This window comes from Dermacentor variabilis, chromosome 1, assembly GCF_050947875.1.
Source record: "Dermacentor variabilis isolate Ectoservices chromosome 1, ASM5094787v1, whole genome shotgun sequence".
In the NCBI taxonomy this organism is placed as follows: domain Eukaryota; kingdom Metazoa; phylum Arthropoda; class Arachnida; order Ixodida; family Ixodidae; genus Dermacentor; species Dermacentor variabilis.
In genome coordinates, this window is record NC_134568.1 from 117,940,177 (window position 1) to 117,964,501 (window position 24,325).

At 42.6% G+C, this 24,325-nt stretch overlaps 1 protein-coding gene across 2 annotated transcripts in view; it reads left to right on the forward strand.

Annotated features, from left to right (window-relative positions):
• The first annotated feature begins 1,517 nt into the window (after positions 1-1,517).
• The window catches only part of Gapvd1 (GTPase activating protein and VPS9 domains 1), a 177,401-nt gene continuing 154,593 nt past the window's right edge, over positions 1,518-24,325 (forward strand). For both annotated transcript variants that reach the window (XM_075693916.1, XM_075693922.1), the window contains exons 1-3: positions 1,518-1,656; positions 5,830-6,482; positions 23,952-24,122. In XM_075693916.1, the coding sequence (XP_075550031.1) occupies positions 5,844-6,482; positions 23,952-24,122 (810 nt within the window). In that variant the 5' untranslated portion in view covers positions 1,518-1,656; positions 5,830-5,843. The remainder of the gene's footprint in view (positions 1,657-5,829; positions 6,483-23,951; positions 24,123-24,325) is intronic.

The following is a 24,325-nucleotide window of genomic DNA, read 5'->3' on the forward strand; positions in this document are numbered from 1 at the left end:
CGGACGTACGCAACGGAGCCCGGTGTCAGCCTTATTCACACGCAGCCGCAGGACGTGAAGCTGCGTGAAGTTTGGCTCGCGAAACTTTGGACCGGCAAACAGCCATCGGCTACAACTCGGGTATGCAGCAAGCACGGACGCGAGGAATATTTCTGCTATGGCGCCGGGACTGCGATGTTCGATGAGTAGCAGAAAACGTGCAGTGAGGCGTTCGCCCGCGCTCGAGCGCTGCCCTGCCAATGTCACGACGGTTTGGTCTATGAGCTTGTTGATGCTAGACACTGGCAAGTTCACTGGAATGGAAAGGGAGGGATAAGAAGCACATTAAACAAAGGCATGGCATATCCATGGTCATGCTTGTGTTATGAATTAACACACTGGATTACGAAAAAGAAGCAGCGCGAAATCGCCCGCTGAGTGCATACAGTGCGACGTAACTTTAGAAATAATATTGAAGTGGTCCAAGAATTTAAAAGAAAAAAATATTGAATCGTCTTGACGGCACATCGCAGTCGCCGTAGGCGTCGAAGTCCCTTAATTTGTTAAAATGAAATTGTTTTTGAACAGCTCTGACAACGTCCACGCAACAATGGTTGCTTGTGGACTGTCAAATGCTCATATTCAGCGGCCTAAAGCTCACAGCACGGTGCGAAAATGCTCTAAGTGAATGCAGGCGCGCAGTCGGTCGCCGCAAACCCGTGCGATCGCTGCGTGCATTGAGGCTTCGTTCTGTTATGCGCCACATGATTATACAGACCGCCCACTATAAGAACATATGTCACGTAGTTTGCGCTCAGCGACTGCCGACCTTTCACACAAGATGCCGGTTCGGGAGTCTCCATCGCGGCGACCGCGCGCAGTGGCTTTCACTGTACGTATTCGGTAAGAGATAGCGTCTGTAAACGATTCTGTACTTTCAGTTTGCCCAAGATTATTATTTCGACAGTAATAAAGTTTCCTCGTTTTGAGAGTACTTACAGAAATGTACAGGAGGGCTGCCGCGTGGTGTTTTTATTAAGCGCTATTAGCCAAACCTATGAGGCGCGCGCCGCGTTATCCCTCATATACTACACAAGGGAGGCGCTTCCGACAGCTAGACAGTGACTCCAAGTCCTCGCCCCCAATATATGATTATGAGGCATGCCGTAGTGGGGTATTCCGAATTAATTTTGACCAGCTGGGTTTATTTAACGTGGACCCAATGCACGGTACATGGGCGTTTTCGCATTTCGCCCCTATCAAAATGTGGCCGCGGCGGCTGGTATTCAATCCCAGCTCCTCAGGCTTAGCAGCTAAGCTAACGCGGTTTACAACTGTCTTGTCGAGTGACGGAATGACGTGGCGGCATTTTCTTTCTTTGTGTGTGCATCTCTTTCTAAATGTACAATAACATCGCAAATTAAAGCGCATCGACAGACGATACGCGGCCCACGTCCCGACCATAATCTTGTAACGCATAGTAACGCATTCGGAAAATGCGCCAGTACTGACGTCATGCAAGCAAGGTGGTGGCGGCGCGAACGGCGCAAGCGCGAACCAATTGCAACAACAACAATGGTGGACGGTGGGTGTTGGAATTTATGAATTAGAATTGGGATTGCGTGTGTTATGTGTACACTGAATCATCGCTGGATTTGAGCAGTAATTGACTGAAAGGTAAGGCAACAGCTCTCTCAGGTGGCATCACCTGCTTGTGAGTGCAGTTGTGCGACTTGTTTAGGGTGCTACGTGTGATTCATCGAACGGTTCGCGGCATATGATGTCGGGCCTCTGCCTAGCTGTCGTACTAACTTGATTGCACAACGTTGACAAAATGATCGTATATTAATTTGTGACACCGTGCATTTGATTATGTAGTATTCTTGTCAGTATATGTTACTGATGTGAGGAGGACTATTATTTTTGTCTTACCACAAAACCATCATTCTATTTTGAATGCGTTACGCCCGAATTGAATTCGTACTATTTCCGTGTTGGCCTGCATTCCCGTTAGTTGTCATGTTCGCGTCGTTTTTCACGTGATCAGCAAGTGACACACTGATTACTTTGCATACTCCGCCCACATTTCTAAATACCTCAGCGAAAAAAAAAAAAGCTTTTTGCTAAGGGAACTAAATGCGGCTTATGTTGACGTTTTCTTCTTCCTTTGGTTTTGTGATGGTTGTATTACTGGATTACATCACGAAAGGAATTCGCGTCGTCAATCCTTTCGCATAAACAAGGACGTTTGAGGTTATTCCGGTAACCAGTGCCATTGTGGGTGTGTGTGAGAGGCACGTCGCAAGCGCGATCGATTTCGTTATGTTGAATGAAACGTCACCCCGTTACCGTGATGTAAAGTGACTGCGTTTGCCTCCATATGTTAGGCTCATGTTATGGACATTCTAATTGTGGGTTTGCTAGTGGAAGTGCTACCACTGCGAATAAAATGTTTCTAGCTGCTCAGGTTTACTGGCGATGCTTGTGCCCGCCGTCACCTTCGTGTGGTGGCAAGTCCCTGTCGGAAGCTTGGCAGTTTCAGGGAGGTCTCTGCTTGCCTATACATATGCAAATATTTTTAATTAAGTTGTCATGGTCGCTGAAGGTTAAAAAAGAACCGGCTACATTGCGTTTGTGAAAGCAATTTAGTGTGGAAGCAGAAAGGTAGTTTTGAATTATCTGGCGACATCTGACGCAACTTCTACAGCAGCCTTGTTATTTTAGTCATGTCTGCAAGAGAACAGAAATTTGTTTCATTACTGAACAGCTGAAGTGCTGCGAAAAATAGTTGAACTTTTGGATAATTGTCAGTATGCTTGCCCACTCATTTTCGTTTTTATTTGTAATATAATGACCACAAATTAAAGAAACCTGCTCATTGCAGTCCTCAGTAGTGTTCTTCAAACTTTTTGCGAATTAATTCATTTAGGACGCTCACTGTTTCTTTTAGTATAAAATGACTACTATGGAAAATGCTTATACGTGCACCTGAACACCTACCCTTAAAAAGAGCAAGTTAGACGAGTGACTTAGGAGTACTGATTGACTCCCGATTAACTTTCCAGGATGTTTGGATCATTGCTAATGCGTCCTACAGAAAGCTAGGCACACAAAGTTCTCGTATGTGTTACTGTGTTTTACATTTTTCTTTTGTGCAGTCAAAGTTAGAGTTTTCGGTTGCCTGAAGTTCTATTATTATGACCAACGAAAAAAAAAAGTAAAAACGAAAATGTGTTCAGCAACGTTTTGTTTGAACCCTGTATGATTTGTTCTTGGTGCACCAAGTTTACAATGAGTGTGCGCTGCATATGATTAATGTTGTACCCCTTGGAAGTGTGGTGAAAATAGTGTGATTACTTATTTTTATATAGCCAGTCCATACTCACTTTTCCTCTCAAGAGTTAACCTCAGCTCTAGTGCTTGCTGTGCCTCTACCAAACTTGTGTAATCTGACAAGTTTTCTATAGGGGCTTCTCAGTTAACTCTAAACCCATAACAAGTTTTAACCTAACAAGATACCTTGTATTTTTATGTTGACAGATTTAACTCTCGTGTTTGCCCTTTGACTAATTTTTGCCTTCAAGTTGAATTCGAGATTGTTATTTGATGGGGGCGAAATGCGAAAACACCCGTGTACTTAGATTTAGGTGCACGTTAAAGAACCCCAGGTGGACGAAATTTCCGGAGTCCTCCACTACGGCGTGCCTCATAATCAGAAAGTTGTTTTGGCACATAAAACCCCATAATTAAATTTTTTGAGATTATGTTATTTATACTTTTCCCAGTCTTCTTCCTTTTTTGCTCAAAATTTTTCCTCCCAGTTTTTGTATTACACAAGCATACTATCACCGAGGCCTCCAGCTGTTCATAATACTTTCAGAAATAAATGAATGAATCAATCAAACAGATCACTGACAAAATATGAGTGATTTGTTGTCGCAAAGAGGTCACTTTTCTGAAACCTTTCATCAGAACAATTGTTAACATGGAGGGCAGTTATTTAAAATGTATGGTGAATTCAATGCTAATATTTTAATTTGCCCCTGTTTGCAATGCCAGCATAGTTTTAGCAAATAAACATGACAACAATTGTGTGAAAACATTATGTAGGGGTTACATCAGCATCATACATTGTGATTTTTTATTCTGAGTTAAGTTCTTGTTCTGCTCACCATGGTGGTCTGCTGCTGAGTACAAGATCAAGGATTATATCCTTCCCACATTGATTTCACTCCAATGAAGCAGAATCCAAGAACCTACTGCACTGAGATTTTCATATACAATAAAGGAAAACCAAAGTAGTCAAAATGAATTCAAAGACATCCACTAGGTATGGCTTTGAAAGATTAACCTTCTTTAATTATTATTATTACTTCTTGTCACTTCCAGCACAGCGCAACATTACATACATTCTGGCTATGCATCCTGTTTACTAAAACCTGCCTACATAGCGCTTAGTTATCACTGGCATGATCAGGCTCATTATTTAGGCCATTCATGCGACAATTTATAAAGTGGACCCCATTTATTGTCATCTTGATGTTTATTTCTCATTGAATTTAACTTGAACTAAGGACGTTGAATATGTTACAGCGAAAGCCTGTAAATTGCTAAATATTGTTAAACGCAACTTCCGGTTAGCTCCTCCCAAAATTAAAGAACTATTTTTCAAACGTAAGACCCATATTAGAGTATGCCTGATGAACTGGGACCCGCAACTCAAAACTCTATATAATATGCTCGAGCATGTGCAAAACTGTGCAGCCTGTTTTGTCTGTAGTAATTATGACTTCTAGTATTACTGCACTTAAGGATAGCTTGGGATGGGAGTTATTAAGCGCACACAGACAAAACATGATATTAGAAATGTTTTTTAACATTTCTTTCAATACGGTTAAAATAGATAAAGAAACTTACTGTTTACCTCCTAATTTCTTATCTCACAGAAGTCACCACTCTTTAAAAATAAGAGAAATTATTTGTAGAACACACGTCTTCCAGTACTCGTTTTTCCCACACACAGTATCCCGGTGGAATCGGCTATCGCAGGAAATTGCTGATTGTTGCACTGAAGTATCGTTCAGAGCATTGTTAAATTTATAGAGGTGTGAACCTTCCTCTTGTGTTATTTTTCTTTGATCAGTTATGTATTTTATCTGAGCATATGTAACCCTGTGTATTCCCCCCCCCCCCTCATCAGTGCCTTTGGGTGTTGCAGGTACTTGAAATAAATAAATAAATAAATAAATTATTGCTTAAGTTCCTTGAGCTTGTCACCAAGGACATAGTACAAGGTTGTGGCATCAAATCCGGGCCTGCAGTATCTGCATTTCGATGGGGGTGAAATGCAAAAAACGCCCATGTCCCGTGCATTTGGGGCACATTAAACATCCCCTGGTGGTCAAAATTAATCCGGATTCCCCTACTACAGCGTGCTTCATAATTAAATCATGGATTTGGAATGTAAAACCCCAGAATTCAATTCAATTTAACCAGGGGCATAGCCAGGGAGAATGGCACATAGACAAGGCGTTGCCCCCCCCCCCCCCTCTACAAACACACAATGTGCACATTGTGTTACAAGCTGCCTCCATAAATATTTTTTTTATTTATTTACAGCCGCTATACATTTTATTGCTAGATATGACAGACTGTGGGAAAGTATGCAAGGTTTCTTTGTTTTCAAATATGGTAAGCTTGGAGAAGTTATTCTATATGTATTATATATAATATGATACAACCATGCAGTAAGAGGTTTGTAGTGAAGCAGTTCACCACTCTTTGCAGCATCTTACGGTCTATTTGTAGAGACTCCTGGTTTCATGATGTGCCATAATTCTGGTGTTTCAGCTTAAAGTGTGGCCATGGGACTGAAGAGGGGCAGCGCAGGCAATTCTGGCCTGCGTGCAGAGCTCCTCCAGTTGGCTTCGCGGCTCCGCCGTGAGCATCTGTTTGTGGACTCAGAAAAGCGAGAGCTGCAGCGGTTGAATGAGCGTGTGCAACGCTCTGTTGAACGCCTCCAGCATCTGTCTTGGATCTGGCGGCAGCAGCGCAATGCGTTGGATGCCCTTGTCCTTGGTCGTGACGGCAGCCCTGCCTCGTGTTGCCAGCGCCTCAATGCCCTTGAGGCTGCATGCTTCGTGGATTCGTATCGCATCCTGGGCATTCATGACGTCGCCTATGCAACACTGCTTCGCAGCCTTCGTCAGGATCCCTGCCTGGTGGCTGTGTGCCTTGTGCGTGGCCCTACAAGTCAACTCCAGGCGGCCGTAGACATTTTAGTGTCATGTGTGTATGGCTGTGGGACCCTCTCTGAAGATCAGACACTCATGCTACAACTGTTGCGTGAGCTGATGGTACTGCAGCTGGAAGGTTGCGACAATGTGCGGCGCCTTCTGCAACATGGCTCATGCGCCTTCAGTCGTGTCTACAAAGCCTTCACTGAGGGCCTTTCTGGTGCACAGCTGTTCCTGACTTCAGCCCTGCGCACAGCACTGATACAGGTAAAACCATAGATGCAACATCACTTTGCTGTGGAGGGGTAGTTTTTAATACTGTTTTTAATAAGCAACTGCAGTATGTTCCATTTTCTTGTTACTGTCTGGGCAGTAAGACAAAGGGAGAGAGATCCTAAGGCTTCCTTCACACAGCTGTCATCCATCCCGTCCCCTCCCCATTATGGGGGGAAAAAATGCTGGTTACACAATGTAGTAGCGCTTTAATGGCCGCTGGCCAGCACACATGTTGCTACAGTGTGAACTATACTTTCGGTTGGCTGAAACTAAAGTTTGGCGTGTTTGAGAGCAAACAATGCAAGTTATCTTTTTAATGACTGAAGAATGTATATAATACAGTATAAATAAATGACTGAGAAAATGCATCACAGTAAAAATTTGCTTTGTTCAAGTCAAGAAATATAAGCATTTCTCTTAGTGTGACTGCTGGCAACCAATGAGCACGAGGGCTCTGAAAAGCATGAAGGCAATGCGGGTGCCCTCAGTAGCAGTCGGTAGCACATGGGAGTCTCCTGCTAGGTTGGTTTCTGAAAAGGTGGGACTACATCATTGGTACAGTTACACAAATATTTATGAGTTACCTATGCTGCTGGTAACCTGTTTTCATGGAAAAAACCAGCTTGGAAAACCCTCTCCCCTGACAGAAGCTGGCGCTGTGACATTGATGGGTCAGAGCAATGGCTGTGAATGAAGCCTAAATGTGATGTGGTGATAGAAATTCCTCAACAAATATTTTTTTAAACGTGAGCATATATGCCCCCACTTTGAAGATTTGCGATGAGGGTGTATGAAGCTCGGTGATAAACGTATGCACAGTGCCAAGAATGAGGTCAGCGGCACAGCTCTCACAGCCTGATGACCTAGATAAGATTTGGTGAGCGGTACTGTGGATTGTTGTATTCATATAGGAGGTTGTGGCCCAGTACTGCACCAGGGTGGCCAATCCTGCTCTGGTGAGAGAGTGCGTTACCGGTTCTGGTCACCGGGATCAGGCCGCACTCCAGGCCTGTTTGTGCAATTTTCTCAACACACGTTTTTTTTTTGTATTTTCCGATGGAGAATTGCGCTGCACCGGGATTTGAATCACGGTCCTTTTGCACTGGAGACGGATACTCTACCGTCCCCGCAGGAGTTAAATTAAAAATTGGAGAATGGGGATTTGCGTGACAAAACCACTTTCTGATTATGCACGCCTTAGCGGAGGACTCCGAAAATTTCGACCACCTGGGGTTCTTTAACGTGCACCAAATTCTAAGTACACGGGTGTTTTCGCATTTCGCCCCCATCGAAATGCGGCCGCCGTGGCCGGGGTCCGATCCCGCGACCTCGTGCTCAGCAGTCTAACACCATGACCACTGAGCAACCACGGCGGGTCCCGCAGGAGTTGTACGCCTCATTTAACCTACAGTGGTGCCCAATTTGATCAGTCAAGGTGGGCCAATCTGAGCTCGGTTATACCGCATGGATGGCACTCGGCTAGAGAACCTGGTATTTATGACCTGCACATGTGTGGCCACACATAATTGAGGATATATAATTTTTTCTTTTAGGAGGGTTTCCGTACAGTGATAAAATGAAGGAAAAGACATTAAAAAAAAAGAAAAAAAAGAAAGGGAAAAAAAAAAGGAACATAACTTGTGATTTGAACTCGTGATCCTTCAATGTTGCCCGGAAAGGTAGCTCAGTCGGTTGGTTCGTCAAGCCAGCGGTTACTTTCAAGCGCTATAGCTCCTGCTCCGAGCCTCATACTTATGTGGAAAGGGGCTGGTGTTGTCCGCGACAGTCGATTTTTGCTGATTCTGAGTGGTTGGAAGGCATAATTTCTTGGAAAAATGGCCGCCAGAGGAGCAGCGTGAACTCGAGCGGCTTTAGAGACTAGGAAAACTGCCTTAAAGTATTTAGACTTGAGGGGAAGCTTCGTTAACAAACTATAACACGGCAATCAGCACTCGAATATAATTATAACCCTAATAATAATTGTAAATATTCATCTCATCTATAGGATCTAAAGCGCGCGCTGTTTCTTGCCTCTGCGTGTAGTAGTTAAGAGAGCCAGTTGAAGGGCGGAGAAGAGGGAAGGAAAAGAAAGCAAACTTGCAGCGCCGTGGTTTTAAAGCGCAACCGTGGTAGAGAAACGGAAAGGCGATATAAGCATGCGTGGCCATGATACGCACACGACAAACTGCCTTAAAGTATTCAGACTTGAGGGGAAGCTTCGTTAACAAACTATAACACGGCAATGAGCACTCGAATACGACGAGAGAAATAATTGAGACGTGGAAAATTCCCTTGAAATAAATCTGGTTTGCGAGACAAATGCTTGTATGTATTGAATCTCTTAAAAGATGAGGGGGGAAATATGCGCTCACCGAGAGGGCATCGTCAGCGCGAGACCACCACCAGGCTCCTTACGGGGATGTGGAGAGCTTCGCGGCCGGAACGAAGCCTCCCCTCTCCGCCGGCCAGGCGTGGAAAACGCGCTTTCCGATGGCTCAAGGTTGCGTAGGAATAGTATAGTTCTAGCGTCTAGGAAAAGCTTTAACAGGTGCGAGGACGGCACGCATAGCGTGGGAAGCTAGCCGCCGGAATAGCTATCTTTGAGAGCTATTCTATATTATATTATATTATACTTCGAGAGCTATGACTGATGCTTTTCTATATATATGTATTCATCTCATCTATGCGATCGCATGCGCGTGCTGTTTCTTTGTCTCTGCGTGTAGTAGTTAAGAGAGCCAGTTTAAGGGCGGAGAAGAGGGAAGGAAAGGAAAGCAAACTTGCAGCGCCGTGGTTTTAAAGCGCAACCGTGGTAGAGAAACGGAAAGGCGATATAAGCATGCGTGGCCATGATACGCACACGACAAACTGCCTTAAAGTATTTAGACTTGAGGGGTAGCTTCGACAGGCCGCCATTGGAATCTGAACCTGGCAACGTTTAACGTTAGAACGCTATCTAGCGAGGCGAGTCTAGCAGTGTTATTGGAGGAATTAGAGGGTAGTAAATGGGATATAATAGGGCTCAGTGAGGTTAGGAGGACAAAAGAAGCATATACAGTGCTAAAAAGCGGGCATGTACTGTGTTACCGGGGCTTAGCAGAGAGACGAGAACTAGGAGTCGGATTCCTGATTAATAAGGAAATAGCTGGTAACATACAGGAATTCTATACCATTAACGAGAGGGTGGCAGGTCTTGTTGTGAAGCTTAATAAGAGGTACAAATTGAAGGTGGTACAAGTCTATGCCCCTACATGCAGTCATGATGACCAGGAAGTCGAAAGCTTTTATGAAGACGTGGAATCGGCGATGGGTAAAGTCAAAACAAAATACACTATACTGATGGGCGACTTCAATGCCAGGGTAGGCAAGAAGCAGGCTGGAGACAAGTCAGTGGGGGAATATGGCATAGGCTCTAGGAATAGCAGAGGAGAATTATTAGTAGAGTTTGCAGAACAGAATAATATGCGGATAATGAACACCTTTTTCCGCAAGCGGGTTAGTAGAAAGTGGACGTGGAGGAGCCCGAATGGTGAGACTAGAAATGAAATCGACTTCATACTCTGCGCGAACCCTGGCATCATACAAGATGTAGACGTGCTCGGCAAGGTACGCTGCAGTGACCATAGAATGGTAAGAACTCGAATTAGCCTAGACTTGAGGAGGGAACGGAAGAAACTGGTACACAAGAAGCCAATCAATGAGTTAGCGGTAAGAGGGAAACTAGAGGAATTCCGGATCAAGCTACAGAACAGGTACTCGGCTTTAACTCAGGAAGAGGACCTTAGTGTTGCAGCAATGCACGACAATCTCATGGGCATCATTAAGGAGTGCGCAATAGAAGTCGGTGGTAACGCCGTTATACAGGAAACCAGTAAGCTATCGCAGGAGACGAAAGATCTGATCAAGAAACGCCAATGTATGAAAGCCTCTAACCCTACAGCTAGAATAGAACTGGCAGAACTTTCTAAGTTAATCAACAAGCGTAAGATAGCGGACATCAGAAACTATAATATGGATAGAATTGAACAGGCTCTCAGGAACGGAGGAAGCCTAAAAACAGTGAAGAAGAAACTAGGAATAGGCAAGAATCAGACGTGTGCGTTAAGAGACAAAGCCGGCAATATCGTTACCAATATGGATGAGATAGTTCAAGTGGCTGAGGAGTTCTATAGAGATTTATACAGTACCAGTGGTACCCACGACGATAGTGGAAGAGAGAATAGCCTAGAGGAATTCGAAATCCCACAGGTAACGCCAGAAGAAGTAAAGAAAGCCTTAGGAGCTATGCAAAGGGGGAAGGCAGCTGGGGAGGATCAGGTAACAGCAGATTTGTTGAAGGATGGTGGTCAGATTGTTCTAGAGAAACTGGCCACCCTGTATACGCAATGCCTCATAACCTCGAGCGTACCGGAATCTTGGAAGAACGCTAACATAATCCTAATCCATAAGAAAGGGGACGCCAAAGACTTGAAAAATTATAGACCGATCAGCTTACTGTCCGTTGCCTACAAAGTATTTACTAAGGTAATCGCAAATAGAATCAGGAACACCTTAGACTTCTGTCAACCAAAGGACCAGGCAGGATTCCGTAAAGGCTACTCAACAATAGACCATATTCACACTGTCAATCAAGTGATAGAGAAATGTGCAGAATATAACCAACCCTTATATATAGCTTTCATTGATTACGAGAAAGCGTTTGATTCAGTCGAAACCTCAGCAGTCATGGAGGCATTACGGAATCAGGGTGTAGATGAGCCATATGTAAAAATACTGGAAGATATCTATAGCGGCTCCACAGCCACCGTAGTCCTCCACAAAGAAAGTAACAAAATCCCTATAAAGAAAGGCGTCAGACAGGGAGATACGATATCTCCAATGCTATTCACAGCATGTTTACAGGAGGTATTCAGAGGCCTGGAGTGGGAAGAATTGGGGATAAAAGTTGATGGAGAATACCTTAGCAACTTGCGATTCGCTGATGATATTGCCTTGCTTAGTAACTCAGGAGACCAATTGCAATGCATGCTCACTGACCTGGAGAGGCAGAGCAGAAGGGTGGGTCTGAAAATTAATTTGCAGAAAACTAAAGTATTTTTTAACAGTCTCGGAAGAGAACAGCAGTTTACGATAGGTAGCGAAGCACTGGAAGTGGTAAGGGAATACATCTACTTAGGGCAGGTAGTGACCACGGATCCGGATCATGAGACTGAAATAACCAGAAGAATAAGAATGGGCTGGGGTGCGTTTGGCAGGCATTCTCAAATCATGAACAGCAGGTTGCCACTATCCCTCAAAAGGAAAGTGTATAACAGCTGTGTGTTACCAGTACTCACATATGGGGCAGAAACCTGGAGGCTTACGAAAAGGGTTCTGCTGAAATTGAGGACGACGCAAAGAGCTATGGAAAGCAGAATGATGGGTGTAACGTTAAGGGATAAGAAAAGAGCAGATTGGGTGAGGCAACAAACGCGGGTAAACGACATCTTAGTTGAAATCAAGAAAAAGAAATGGGCATGGGCAGGACATGTAATGAGGAGGGAAGATAACCGATGGTCATTAAGGGTTACGGACTGGATTCCAAGGGAAGGGAAGCGTAGCAGGGGGCGGCAGAAAGTTAGGTGGGTGGATGAAATTAAGATGTTTGCAGGGACAACATGGCCACAATTAGTCCATGACCGGGGTAGTTGGAGAAGTATGGGAGAGGCCTTTGCCCTGCAGTGGGCGTAACTAGGCTGATGATGATGATGACTGTGGAGGACGTCATCGGCACAGCTTGCGTCGTGCCAACTTGCACAAGTAGCACGGCGCGGAGCAGATAGCTTCATTGCCTCACATAACTCGGTGCTTAGAGAGGCACATAATTCAATTTTGTATCAGCGCCTCGCAAGAACAGTTAATGCTTCATCGTTGTAAAGTAGTATGGAGTGAGCAGGTCCTTATCTTGGAACGAATAAGATAAATAATAAAATAATAATTAGATAAACAGTGACGACAGAAACAAAAGAAAATATGCTCCTGCGAAATTCGGTTCACTCCGTGGAATGAGGGTCATATTTTTCTGTTGTATGTCAAGAGTTCAGAATCAATTTCCAATGCTGTAGCTACCCAGTTGGCCTTATCCATTCTGGGAAAGCTGTGGCTATACAGTTTCTCCACTACATGTTATGCAGCAGCATTAAAGCGCATATTCTACTTATATGTGCTTGCCTTATGTTCATTGTACATTCATAACTACAAACAGCAGCCTCAATAAGACATGCTATTTCTTGATGTGCTGAGAGGCAATCTGCCACAGGCTAAACATTGAAACTTGTACCAGGGTTGATTATATATATATATTTGCATTATAGAGACCCTGAAACGATTTGGCTGGTTCTGTACTTATGTACTGAGTTGGTAGGGTTGGTCCTTGTGATAACCAAGGGACAAATTTAAGTGCTCTGGGTAAACCATGTAATTTATTATTAGGTTTTAAACACCTGCTTTGCTACAGGTCACAGTGGAACTGCTCCCCATGTTTTCAACTACCTTTGCCTATTCCTTGCATAATGGGTTGGTGATATAATTTGGGCAAGCATTCCTATTGTCTTCTCATGTGATGTGATTAGAATACATAAAGCATACCGGTGCACTTTGAACTCCATTTTAATAGTATATATGCATGTGTAGCAATTTGTGTACCTGTAAAAGAGCAGAAAAGCAATAAATGCAGACAATTTTTCAAACCAAAGCACACTGCTGGCTGAGAACGCAGATTGTCTGCTGCAGCTGTTGTCTGTACATGTGCATTTGCATGCACATGTGAGGGAAGGCGTAGAATAAAGAGTTTTGTTCAAAAAGTGGTGCTATGTGGTAGAGGTGAGAGGCCACACGGAGGAAAGCAAGAGGTGAGAAAGAATGCAACAAAACTTAGTACTGCTGACAGCCATCAGTGAGTCACGGAGGGGTTATTTCACATGAACTTAGGTGCAGCAATGGTAAACACCAGCTCTCATCTTTCTACACTGCAATTGTGTGCAGGGAGTATACTGAAGCGATTGCACACTATAGAAGACGTGCATTCTGCATGTAAATCTAATTTTGAGGCCGTCGTCACCGCAGTAACGAGAACAACTGTATTGGACAGAAACGCAGGAACACACTTGTTTCAAATCACCCAGAAGTAGGCAACATTTGCATTACTGCACAATATCACGCCCAAGGAGCTGGGTCATTGTATAGCCGCATGTATTACAAGTAGTGAGGAAATGCCAAGACTTAAAATGAGGGAAATGCTTAACCACTTGTAGCTCTTTTTATATACAGTAAAACGCCTTTATAACAACGTGCTTGGGACCTCCGAAATTTTTCATAATATAGGTTATTTGATTATATAGATTGCCCACCGTTCCACTTGCTAAAGAGCAAGCTAAGCACATTTGCCCAAATAAAATTTTTATTTAGCATGAATCTCTGAAATACTCATTGAAATAAGTTGTTAATTTTCATCTGCACGCTTAGTTCAACAGAATGTGTGTCTGCAGTTGACACTGTGGCGATGAGGTTCGCGGCATGCTCATCGGCAAAATCTGGAAGTGACACAAGGTACAGCTGCACAGCATGAACTGCTGCTATTGTCTGCCTTGTCGAAATTCTTGGTTAGTGTCGAGACTCATCGCTACTGCTGCCTTTGTCAACCTTTGCCTTCATCCCGTCCTAGATGACCTCGATGATAATGTCAATTGTGAGGTCCGCACAGATCATCACGAGGTGGGGGGGTGCTACTGTTGATACTTCAGTGATCAGATCCTCCTGCATGGTGGCGCTTCCTACGTGCACTGCTGCTCTGTGGCGGCTACGGAAGGAAGTGGCAGTTCCGCTGCAAGTGTTCACTCTAAAGCAACAAATCAACCCTCTGGGGCACCAATATTCCTTCATTGTACAGGCAGATTCTTTGTAGGGGTCGTCATGGTAGAGGCGTTCACAATACACGTGGTAAATAGGAATTCAGCTGGGACATACATAATCCTTCTTATGCAGGTCATTTCACTGTATAGAGGCATTCAACTGTAGTGCACTTACATAAAATTCTTGCGAGAAAGCATTTGGTGAGAGGTACTATATGTCTAGGCGGTACTCTTAGGTATGACAAAATCGTTTTGAAGACACTTTAAGAATGGAATGCTGCAATATATCCTTGCAGGAAAATAAGTGATGACACTATACGACTGGCCAAAATGTTATAGCAAAATTAGAGGCAATTCACCTTGTCTTTTTAATCATTACCAATGGCATTAAAACTGACATATTTTACCCTTTTCTTTTATTTACTACTTAAGTCTAAAAAGAACTGAATATTAACATGTGTCAAAAGTGCGCAATATGTCAAATTATGCATGGAAATGTTTAAACTGAAAACCATACACTAAAAAATTGCTAAAGTGTTCAAGAAGCTGGGTACATTTTTGTTCTGCTTTGTCCATACAAAAACAGATTTATTTTGTTTCAGTAGAAAAATTACTAAGCTGACCAGTGCATTTAAAAATTTGGAGGAGGTGGAAAAACTTTATTTTCGCAAGATGTTAGAATTCTCTGATATACTGGGTTCTTTCTTCTTTTTGGCGACCTCCAAAGCCCAGTTGATGGCCTGCAGCTGGACTGCGGGATCCAAGCTGGACACCGCTACCTCCCAGTCCGAAGTGTTATTAAGCTGGAGTTCTGCCCTAGGCTTTAGCCCAGGACAGTCCCTGAATATATGTCAGGTCAACCTTATGGGCATTGCAATTTTTGCATTTCAGTGAGAAGCCCGGATATATTAGTGAATACTTGTAAGGGTTGGCAAATGAGCCACTCTGCAACTGTCTCCAGGTAAGCTGCTGCAGTTTATCCAGATTTATGTGAAGTGGGGGTATTTGCCTTCGTGGTAGGTCATAGTAATTTCGTGTAACGTCACCATGCGATCCCTCACTGAACCCAGGTCGAGGCCTCCCACCGCGTGGCTGATGAAACCTCAGGCAAAACTGTGGGCAGCCTCATTTCCTGGTTGTGAGGAATGTTTTGGAAAAATTGTAGGAACAGAAAACAAACAAGTTTAGTAAGAAATCCAAAAATCAAAGCAAAAACATTCTTGAGCAAACAGCGCGAATAACGAGACACAGAAAAGAGACGCACGACACAGGCGCTGTGTCGTGTGCCTCTTTTCTATTTCCTGTTATTCGCACTGTTTGCTAAAGAATTTGTTCGTACCAACAAGCCCGGCTAGCAGCTATTCTAAAGTTCAAAACAAAAATATTTTCTTTCGCATCCTTGCTGCTACAATGTGCACATCCAATTTGCAGGATGGGAGACAATCAACTTCTAAAGGTGTGAGTTGCCACCCAAAAAGCTTGGTGGTTGTTTATGCCCTATGTAGGCGAAAACACATTGAGCACACCATTAGCATTAAGCTCTTATGCATCCCATACGTGTGAACATAGGTACTGTGCAATCAGGAAAGCATTCATCTGGCACCATTACAAATATGACTTGATTGTAGGTTTCCGTGAAATGCATATTGATGTGAACAAAGTGCCATAGGTGTGAAACTTTTGATTAGAAATGGCACAACTGCTTATCAATCAATCAATCAATACTTATTATGTTTCAAGAAGATGAAATATATACACATGGCAGTGCTCCCAAACTCTCTATTCAATTGTTGTCTTGCCACTGGTCCTAAAATGTCAAACTTTGGCTGAAAAACTATTTTCGCCTGGAAAATGCGTTGCAGCTGGGACCATCGTCCAGCATGTCCTGCACCAAGTTAGCTGGTCCCAGCTAGAGGTCAGCGAGTCCCGGTGATGGTGTCAACTGACTTCAGTTAACTATCAGCTTGAACCACATCTAACTGATCCAACTGAAATGAGCTTTGTATCCAACTGACGCCAGTAAAAAAATTCTTACTTAGGTATTCCAATAATGTATAATTCATACTGTCATATATTTAGCCTGGCCACTGTGATTTCATACACCTATATACAGCCATGGAACAGTGCTGTGGTAACCTTTAGAGGAGTTCTATGAAAAATGAATTTTGTTCTAAAAAAAAAAAAGCTCTTAAATGTGTTGAAAAGATGGAGTGGGACAAGGCTGCAAAATATGCATATAAAAAGGAATTGCGATGTTACCTGTGTTGCCCTCTTTTGGCAATGCGAAATGTTATATAACAGAGGGATACTTGCTTAGAATAAGTTTATTTAGACAAGTACCTGAAGCATGCTCAATTGGAAACAGTAATCTTGCTGAAAAAGTCAGCAACTTTATGTTGCTTAGCAGTCGCTGCTGTTCCAAGCTTGTTGTTGATTGTGGGCTGCAACTAAAGGCAAATCATCATCACACTGTGTATGTATCCCACAAAAGGTGTGTACTCAGGGCAAGGTTTTTAAAAATGCATGCTATTCGGCCACCACCACCTCTTGCCTATTTGGGTCTGTGGGACTGTGTCTACAGGTTGGCAGGTTTGAATGTGTCATGTACTGTGCATCACATTCATGACATCAACCTAGACATGCCACAATAGCTGCAATTCATACTGTGAACAAAAAGCCAACTTCTATGTCTTATATATATGCAAGGCCTTAACGTGCAGCTGGCTTGGGTGCGAGGTTCTGTGTCTCAGATTCAATAGGCCTGCGGAGCTCAATTATTGGCCTTTTGGTCTCAAGTTAGACATTGATGATGTAGATGCATACCTAATGTGCACACATTTCATAAAAGGCAGAAAACAAGGGTAATGCGAAAGCGCAGCTGCTGGCGTAAAAATTTTGCTAAGCCAAAGTGCATGATTAGTGTGCAGAAATGAGTTGGGGGTCTTGTCTCTTGCACTTCGTTCCATTGTGGTCTCATTTTGGGTATGTTTTGTATGCCAATAGCCAGCCATGCCGCATTGTGCAAATAAAGTCACGATGTAGTGTGCTTCCACACGGCTATAGATTATTGCAGTTGTGAAATTGATGCTAAAAAAAAGCTTAAAATAACTACATAGTACTGTTGTCTGTATGAAAAGAATCAGTTAAGAAAATGTTATAAACACTGATATTTCTCGAAGAAATACTCAATCATTGCTGAGACTCTGGGTTGCTGTGGCTAACATTTGTTCTGATAGATTGATAAAGCATTAAACCACTGAAATAGATAACATTTTTGTGCAGGTAAAGAAAGAGCTTAAATTAAAGGCACAGTGTTTATTATAGCAGGGTCAGTAGGGGTCTCTTTCATGTTGTTTTTGTTGGTAATACATTAATGTCAGGCAAATCACTGAAATGCTGTGGTGTTTGGAACATACACTGCTTGAAAGCAATGTCTGTCAGTCCTGTAGTAAAATAGTATAAAAAGAGGCCTTATACACATGAAGCATCGCATATGTACCTGGTTATGTATCCACGTCAGCTTGCATGTTAGGTTGTGGAAGAAGTGACTATTATTTGTGGTTGATAGAAGAAAAAAAGGTAGAGGAAAATTTTCTGCTCCATTGTAACTGTCAGCTGACACTTGAAAATTGGCAATCAAAAAGGGTGAAATGAAAAGGGAACAGAACAGGAAAAAGTCAGCATCATCATCAGCAGCAGCAGCCTGTTTTATGTCCACTGCAGGACGAAGGCCTCTCCCTGCATCTCCAATCACCCCTGTCCTGCGCCAATCGATTCCAACTAGCGCCCGCGAATTTCCTAATTTCATTGCTCCACCTTGTCTTCTTTCAACCTTGACTGCGCTTCCCTTCTCTTGGTACCCATTCTGTAACCCTAATGGTCCAAATCTTATCTAACCGGTGCATTACACGACCTGCCCAGCTCCATTTTTTCCTCATGATGTAAATTAGAATATTGGCTATACCCGTTTGCTCTCTGATCCAAACTGCTCTATTTCTGTCTCTTAACGTTATGCCTAGCAATCTTCATTCCATCGCTCTTTGCGCGATCATTAACTTGTTCTCAAGCATCTTCGTTAGTCTCCAAGTCTCCGCCCCAAATGTCAGCACTGGTAAAATTCACTGATTGTACACCTTCCTTTTCAATGATAATGGCAAGCTTCCAGTCAGGAGCTGGCAATGTCTTCCATTTGCGATCCAACCCATTTTTATTCTTCTGTGTATTTCCTTCTCATGATCAGGGTTCCCTGTGATTAATTGACCTAGGTAAACGCGTACTCCTTCACAGACTCTAGAGGCCGACTGGTGATCTTGAACTCTTGTTCCTTTTCCCGGCTATTTATCATTATCTTTGTCTTCTGCATATTAATCTCAACCCCACTCTTACACTTTCTCTGTTAAGGTCGCCAATCATTTGTTGTAAATTGTCTGCATTGTTGCTGAATAGAACAATGTCATCGGCAAACCGAAGGTTGCCAAGATATTCGCCATCGACCTTTACTCCTAAGCCTTCCCAGTTTAATAGCTTGAATACTTCATCTAAGCATGTAGTGAATAGCGTTGGAGAGATTGTGTCTCCCTGTCTGACCCCTTTCTTTATAGGTATCTTCCTGCTTTTCTTATGTAGAACTAAGATTGCTGTAGAACCTCTGTAGATATTTTCCAAGCTATTTACGTAAGTGTTCTGTACTCCTTGATTATGTAATGCCTCTATGACTGCTGGTATCTCTACTGAATCAAATGCCTTTTCGTAATCTATGAAAGCCATATAAAGAGGCTTATTGTACTCTGTGGATTTCTCGATAACCTGATTAATGACATAGATGTGATCCATTGTAGAGTATCCCGTCCTGAAGCCAGCCTCTTCCCTTGGTTGACTGAAGTGCAGTGTTGCCATTATTCTAGTGGAGAATATTTTGGTAAATATTTTATATAATACTGGGAGTAAGCTAATTGGCCTATAATTCTTCAATTCTTTAACGTAATTGGCCTATAATTTTTCAATTCTTTAACGTCTCCCTTTTTGTGGGTTAGTATTATGTTTGCATTCTTCCAGTTTTCTGGGACCTTTGCAGTTGATAGACACTTTGTATAAAGAGTCACCAGTTTTCCAAGCATTATGTCTCCTCCATCTTTGATTGAATCAACTGTTATTCCATCTTCTCCTGCCACTCTTCCTCGTTTCATGTCTTGCAAGGCCCTTCTAACCTCATCGCTAGTTATAGGAGAAGTTTCTGTATCCTGTTCATTACTGTTTTTAATTGAGGTATCCTGACTTTTCTTGGTGCTGTACAGGTTAGTATAGAATTCTTCCACTGCTTTTACTATATCTTTGAGAGTGCTGACGATATTACCCTGCTTCTTTCAGTGCATACATCTTGGTTTGTCATATGCCAAGTTTCCTTCCCACTGATTTCAGGCTGCGTCCATTTTTTACAGCTTCTTCAGTCTTTTTCACATTATAGTTTCGAATATCACTTATTTTCTTCTTGTTGATCAGTTTTGACAGTTCTGCGAATTCTATCTTATCTCTTGAGTTGGACACTTTCATTCTTTGTCGTTTCTTAATTAGGTCCTTGGTTACTTGGGAGAACTTGCCTACCGGTTGCCTTGGTGCCATGCCTCCCACTTCAATTGCTGCCTCTGAAGCCAGCCTTGTTACGATTACATCCATTACCTCTATGTCATCTTCATCTCTCTGTTCTAAGGCTGCAGATTTGTTTGGAAGTACCAGCCTGAATTTGACGGCTTTTACCCTTACTGCCTCTAAGTTGACCTGTTTCTTCTTGACCAATTTTGCTCTTTCTCTCTTCAAATTGAGGTGAATCCTAGCCCTCACTGACTTATGATCACTGCACTTTACCCTACCTATCACTTTTACATCCTGGACTATGCTGGGATCACCAGAAAGTATGAAGTCAATTTTATTTCTTGTTTCACCATTAGGGCTTTTCCAGGTCCACTTTCTGTTGCTACGCTTCCTGGAAAAGGTGTTCATTATTTCAAGCTTATTCCTTTGTGCGAATTCTACCAGAATCTCTCCTCTAGCGTTCCTAGAATCGACGCCCTAGTTGCCAATTGCTTGTTCATCAGCGTACTTTTTCCCCACTTTTGCATTGAAGTCGTCGATTACTACACTATGCTGAGTTTGCACTTTTGTCATCACTAATTCAACATTTTCATAAAAGTGATCTACTCCCTCATCCTCATGACTGGATGTTGGAGCGTAGGCTTGTACTACCTTTAATCTATACCTCTTATAAAATTTGATTAAGACTACCGCTACCCTCTCATTAAGGCTGTAGAATTCGTGGATGTTGCCTGCTATGTGCATACGGATTAGAAATCCTGCCCCATATTGCTTCTTATCGGGGAGACCTCTATTGCAGAGGACATGGTCGTTAGTCAGCACTGTTTAAGCCTCACCAGTTCTTCTAAGGTCAATATATCCCAAACAATGCCTGATAGTTCCTCAAAGGGTCCTGCTAAGCTAGCCTCACTCGAGAGAGTTTGGGTGTTAAAGGCTGCCAGGGTCAGTTTCCATTGGCGGCTTGTCTGGGCCCAGAGATTTTTAGCATATCCGCTGCATTACAGGTCTGACCGCCGCCTTGGTCAGATGCTCCGCAGCTGCTGGGGACTGAGGGCCATGGGTTTATTGAAGGAATCATTTGGGAGGTAGTGGCCGAATACTGCACCAGAGAGGCCAATTCCTGTTCTGGTGAGGGAGTGTCATTGTTGAAGCTTAGTGGGCCTCCCTAATTTGGTTGTACCTAAATTAGTACAGCCCCACTCATTTTCCGCATCTTTTGCCAGTGTCAGGCATCACTCCAAGCCTGCAGATGTTGTGAACTGGAGGAGGTGAATTTCAAGCTCACTATCATCAAAAAAAAAAAGAAACTTCTAGAAGGATTCGAACTTCTGACTATGGCAACCGAGCATTCGACATAGCTCAGTCAAATAATCCCATAGGTGGCGAGGCTACCTCATTGCCAACAAGTACAGACAGCCCAGAGGGCCGTGCGTGCCTAAAAACTACTTTGATTTATCCGCGATAGATGTGATTTCCTGATTGTGATGGGTAACTCAATATAGAATGATTTCTAAACAGTTCTGGCCTTGTAGTTGCGGAATCTCACGTGTAGAGTATAGAGAGCAAAAGTATAGGAGGGAAAGAAACAATTTGCAATAGTTACAGTATATAGAATTATAGTGAGACTCCAAGAATTTGCCAGGGCCTCATTTTTGTTCGCAGGCCAGGGTTGAGACATTTTTGAAGTAGATGCACAGCTTACAACAGGCGCATGCTCTGATATCTGGCTTGTACAGACGTGTGCAAATTTCGCGTGTCTCTATACATGAGGCCGCTCATCAGGTCATGAGTCACTCTGCTACCGTATGAGGTCATGAGGTAGCAAAGTGGTGGATGACAGGAGCACTACCTCATTGCCTGTAGCTATTTGCTGTCTGTGTTAGGAGGACTTATCATGACTGTTAAGGGAAGAAGGGAAAGCTTTGCTTTAAAAAAATTAATTGAATGAAGTAGTCCACCATATCAGAGTCCAGAACCGGAATTCCTAGAGGTACCAGGGCATGTAAGCTGATGCACTTGGGTAGCCAAGCACATACGCAGCACTCTGTGTGGATGGACCTTTAGGCCATCACAGTAGCCATTAGAGTTAGGCCAGTTGTGCTTGAGTTTGAGTGCTCTTGGTTTAGCAAATAAATTTGACCGCTTGGATAGAAAAGTTGGCTTAAATTAGCAGCATAGGTTCATCTGTAAATTCAAAGTGGATTGCCTGATTGCTTTAATTTGATAGCTTTGGGTAATAAATATGTTTATGTGTATCAAGTTGTCACATAGAGGTCTGCATCTGTTATAATTCACAAAATGGAGACCTGAATAGGAAGATTTAGCTCGGACCCAACTTTGATGCCGCCTATTCAAATACATGTAAAACATAGAAATGGTTTCCTGAGATAGCCGCTGAGCCGATTTTAATTAAATTTTGTTTCATTTGAGAGGGAAAGTTAAATTCTATTGACTATTGGAAGTGTAATTTTGATTTAGGGCATGAACTCTTTTATAAAGATTGCCGAAAATTGGTAAGTTTGAAAAAATAGAAGCATGAATTTTACAAATCCCTAACTCTGTGCCAAAAACAGGTCTTGCATTGCTGTAAATTGCATCTGTTATAACAGCCAAAGCAAACAAATTTTATATATTAATTTATATCTTACGTGAATTTATTGCAATGTTTAAGAGGGGTTTTTGCAAAAGGTGAACTTGCATATTAGTGGTGCATTTAAGAGCCGCATATAGTGCCGTACGTATTTATAGCCACATGTAATACATCAATTTTATGTTCTTTAGATGTACTATTAGATGCAATTTATAGTATGGTGATATAATTTTTCATTTTTGAGTTTGAGTTGGGAACTTGATAGTTTCATTTTCTCAACATTTTTGATCTTCAACAATTTTTGTTAATAAATTGACAGCCTAAATAAAATATATGCTAATGACCTTCACTAGACTTCACGCAGCAAACCTCATCAAATTTGATGCAGTGGTAGCCGAAAATAACTCTTATCTCATTTCCCATGTATTATATAGGAGCACCTGAGCTTAAAGGTTCCTTTTAAGAGCTGTAGAGAAATAAAGCTTTAAATTTAGGTGCAGTTGGAGAGTGTCATGTTTTCTTAAAAGACTTTTCTCACATTGTACACAATACCACAGATAATGCCAACAGCTTGTTGTGCCTAGGTTGTGTGTGAGTAATATGTTTGTAATAGTTTGAGGATTCTTGTTACATGACTGGAAAGATATATATTAAAAAAAAAAGTGCTGCCCACAGTAACAGTGTCTTCATTCTGAAACCCTTCATAATATTTTTTGTAAAATATTTGTTTTTTTTTCTTTTTTGAAGCGAAATTCCAATTTATCTTTACTGCATAGTGCCTGCATCAAACATTAAATAACCAAAGAAAAGGTAATTTCATTACCATTTAATTTCTCATGAAATAGCCGTGATGACTTCTCCTCACCATGTTGGCTCAGTGGCTATGGTGTCCTGCTACTGAACACGATGTCACAGGTTTGATTTGCAGTCACTGCAGTTGCATTCTGATGGGAACAGAGTGCAAAGATGCATATGCACTGTGCCCGGGGTGCATGCTAAAGAGATCCCCCCCCCCCCCCTGCCTGCTACAGTGTCTTTCATAGCCAATTTGTTGCTTTAACCCCATAATTTTACTCAAAAGAGGAAGTTTTCAATAGCATAAATTTGAGGTTTTTGTGGTTTATCAACTGTTTTTGTTTGTGAGTGAATGTTCTTAAACCTTCTCTTATGTAAAGTGAGGTCATGGTTCTTGAGTGCCTTGGCACTTTTTATTATTTTGGAATCTTGTTATCAGTTTTTTTTTTGTATTTACATTGGTGACCATTCATGTACTGGCTGATCCCAATGCACACTTTCAGTGAAAAAGGGAATCAGTGCCTTCATTTGTTAGCTGTGGCATGCATGAGGCAAAAGCAGGGGGGCTTCACTGAAATTTGTTTCTTTGACCATCAGGTGCTAGTGGACGATGACTTGTACTTGGACATTGATCCAAGCAAAGCTGTGGTGCGGTTTCCACCTGAAGAAAGGCTTCGTCATTTTGGTGCGAAGGATTCTCCTGACTATGCGCGCCGTCTAGGGGCTTACAGAGCTTGGACAATTGATCGGTTGGCACGGCTTGCTCAGGTGAGTGACAACAGTGAGCACATTAGTTCAGCTTGACCAGAGGCAGAACATTTGTTACCATTGCCACCTCTTTCTAAGCATTGTTTAGTCGAAAATGAAATGAAAAAAGAATGACGTGTGAGGCTTGAAAAGTGCGTGTATTTCCAGCAAATAAAAAAGAGGATGCTCACTGCTTTTCAGAGCTTTAGAATGACAACTTTTTA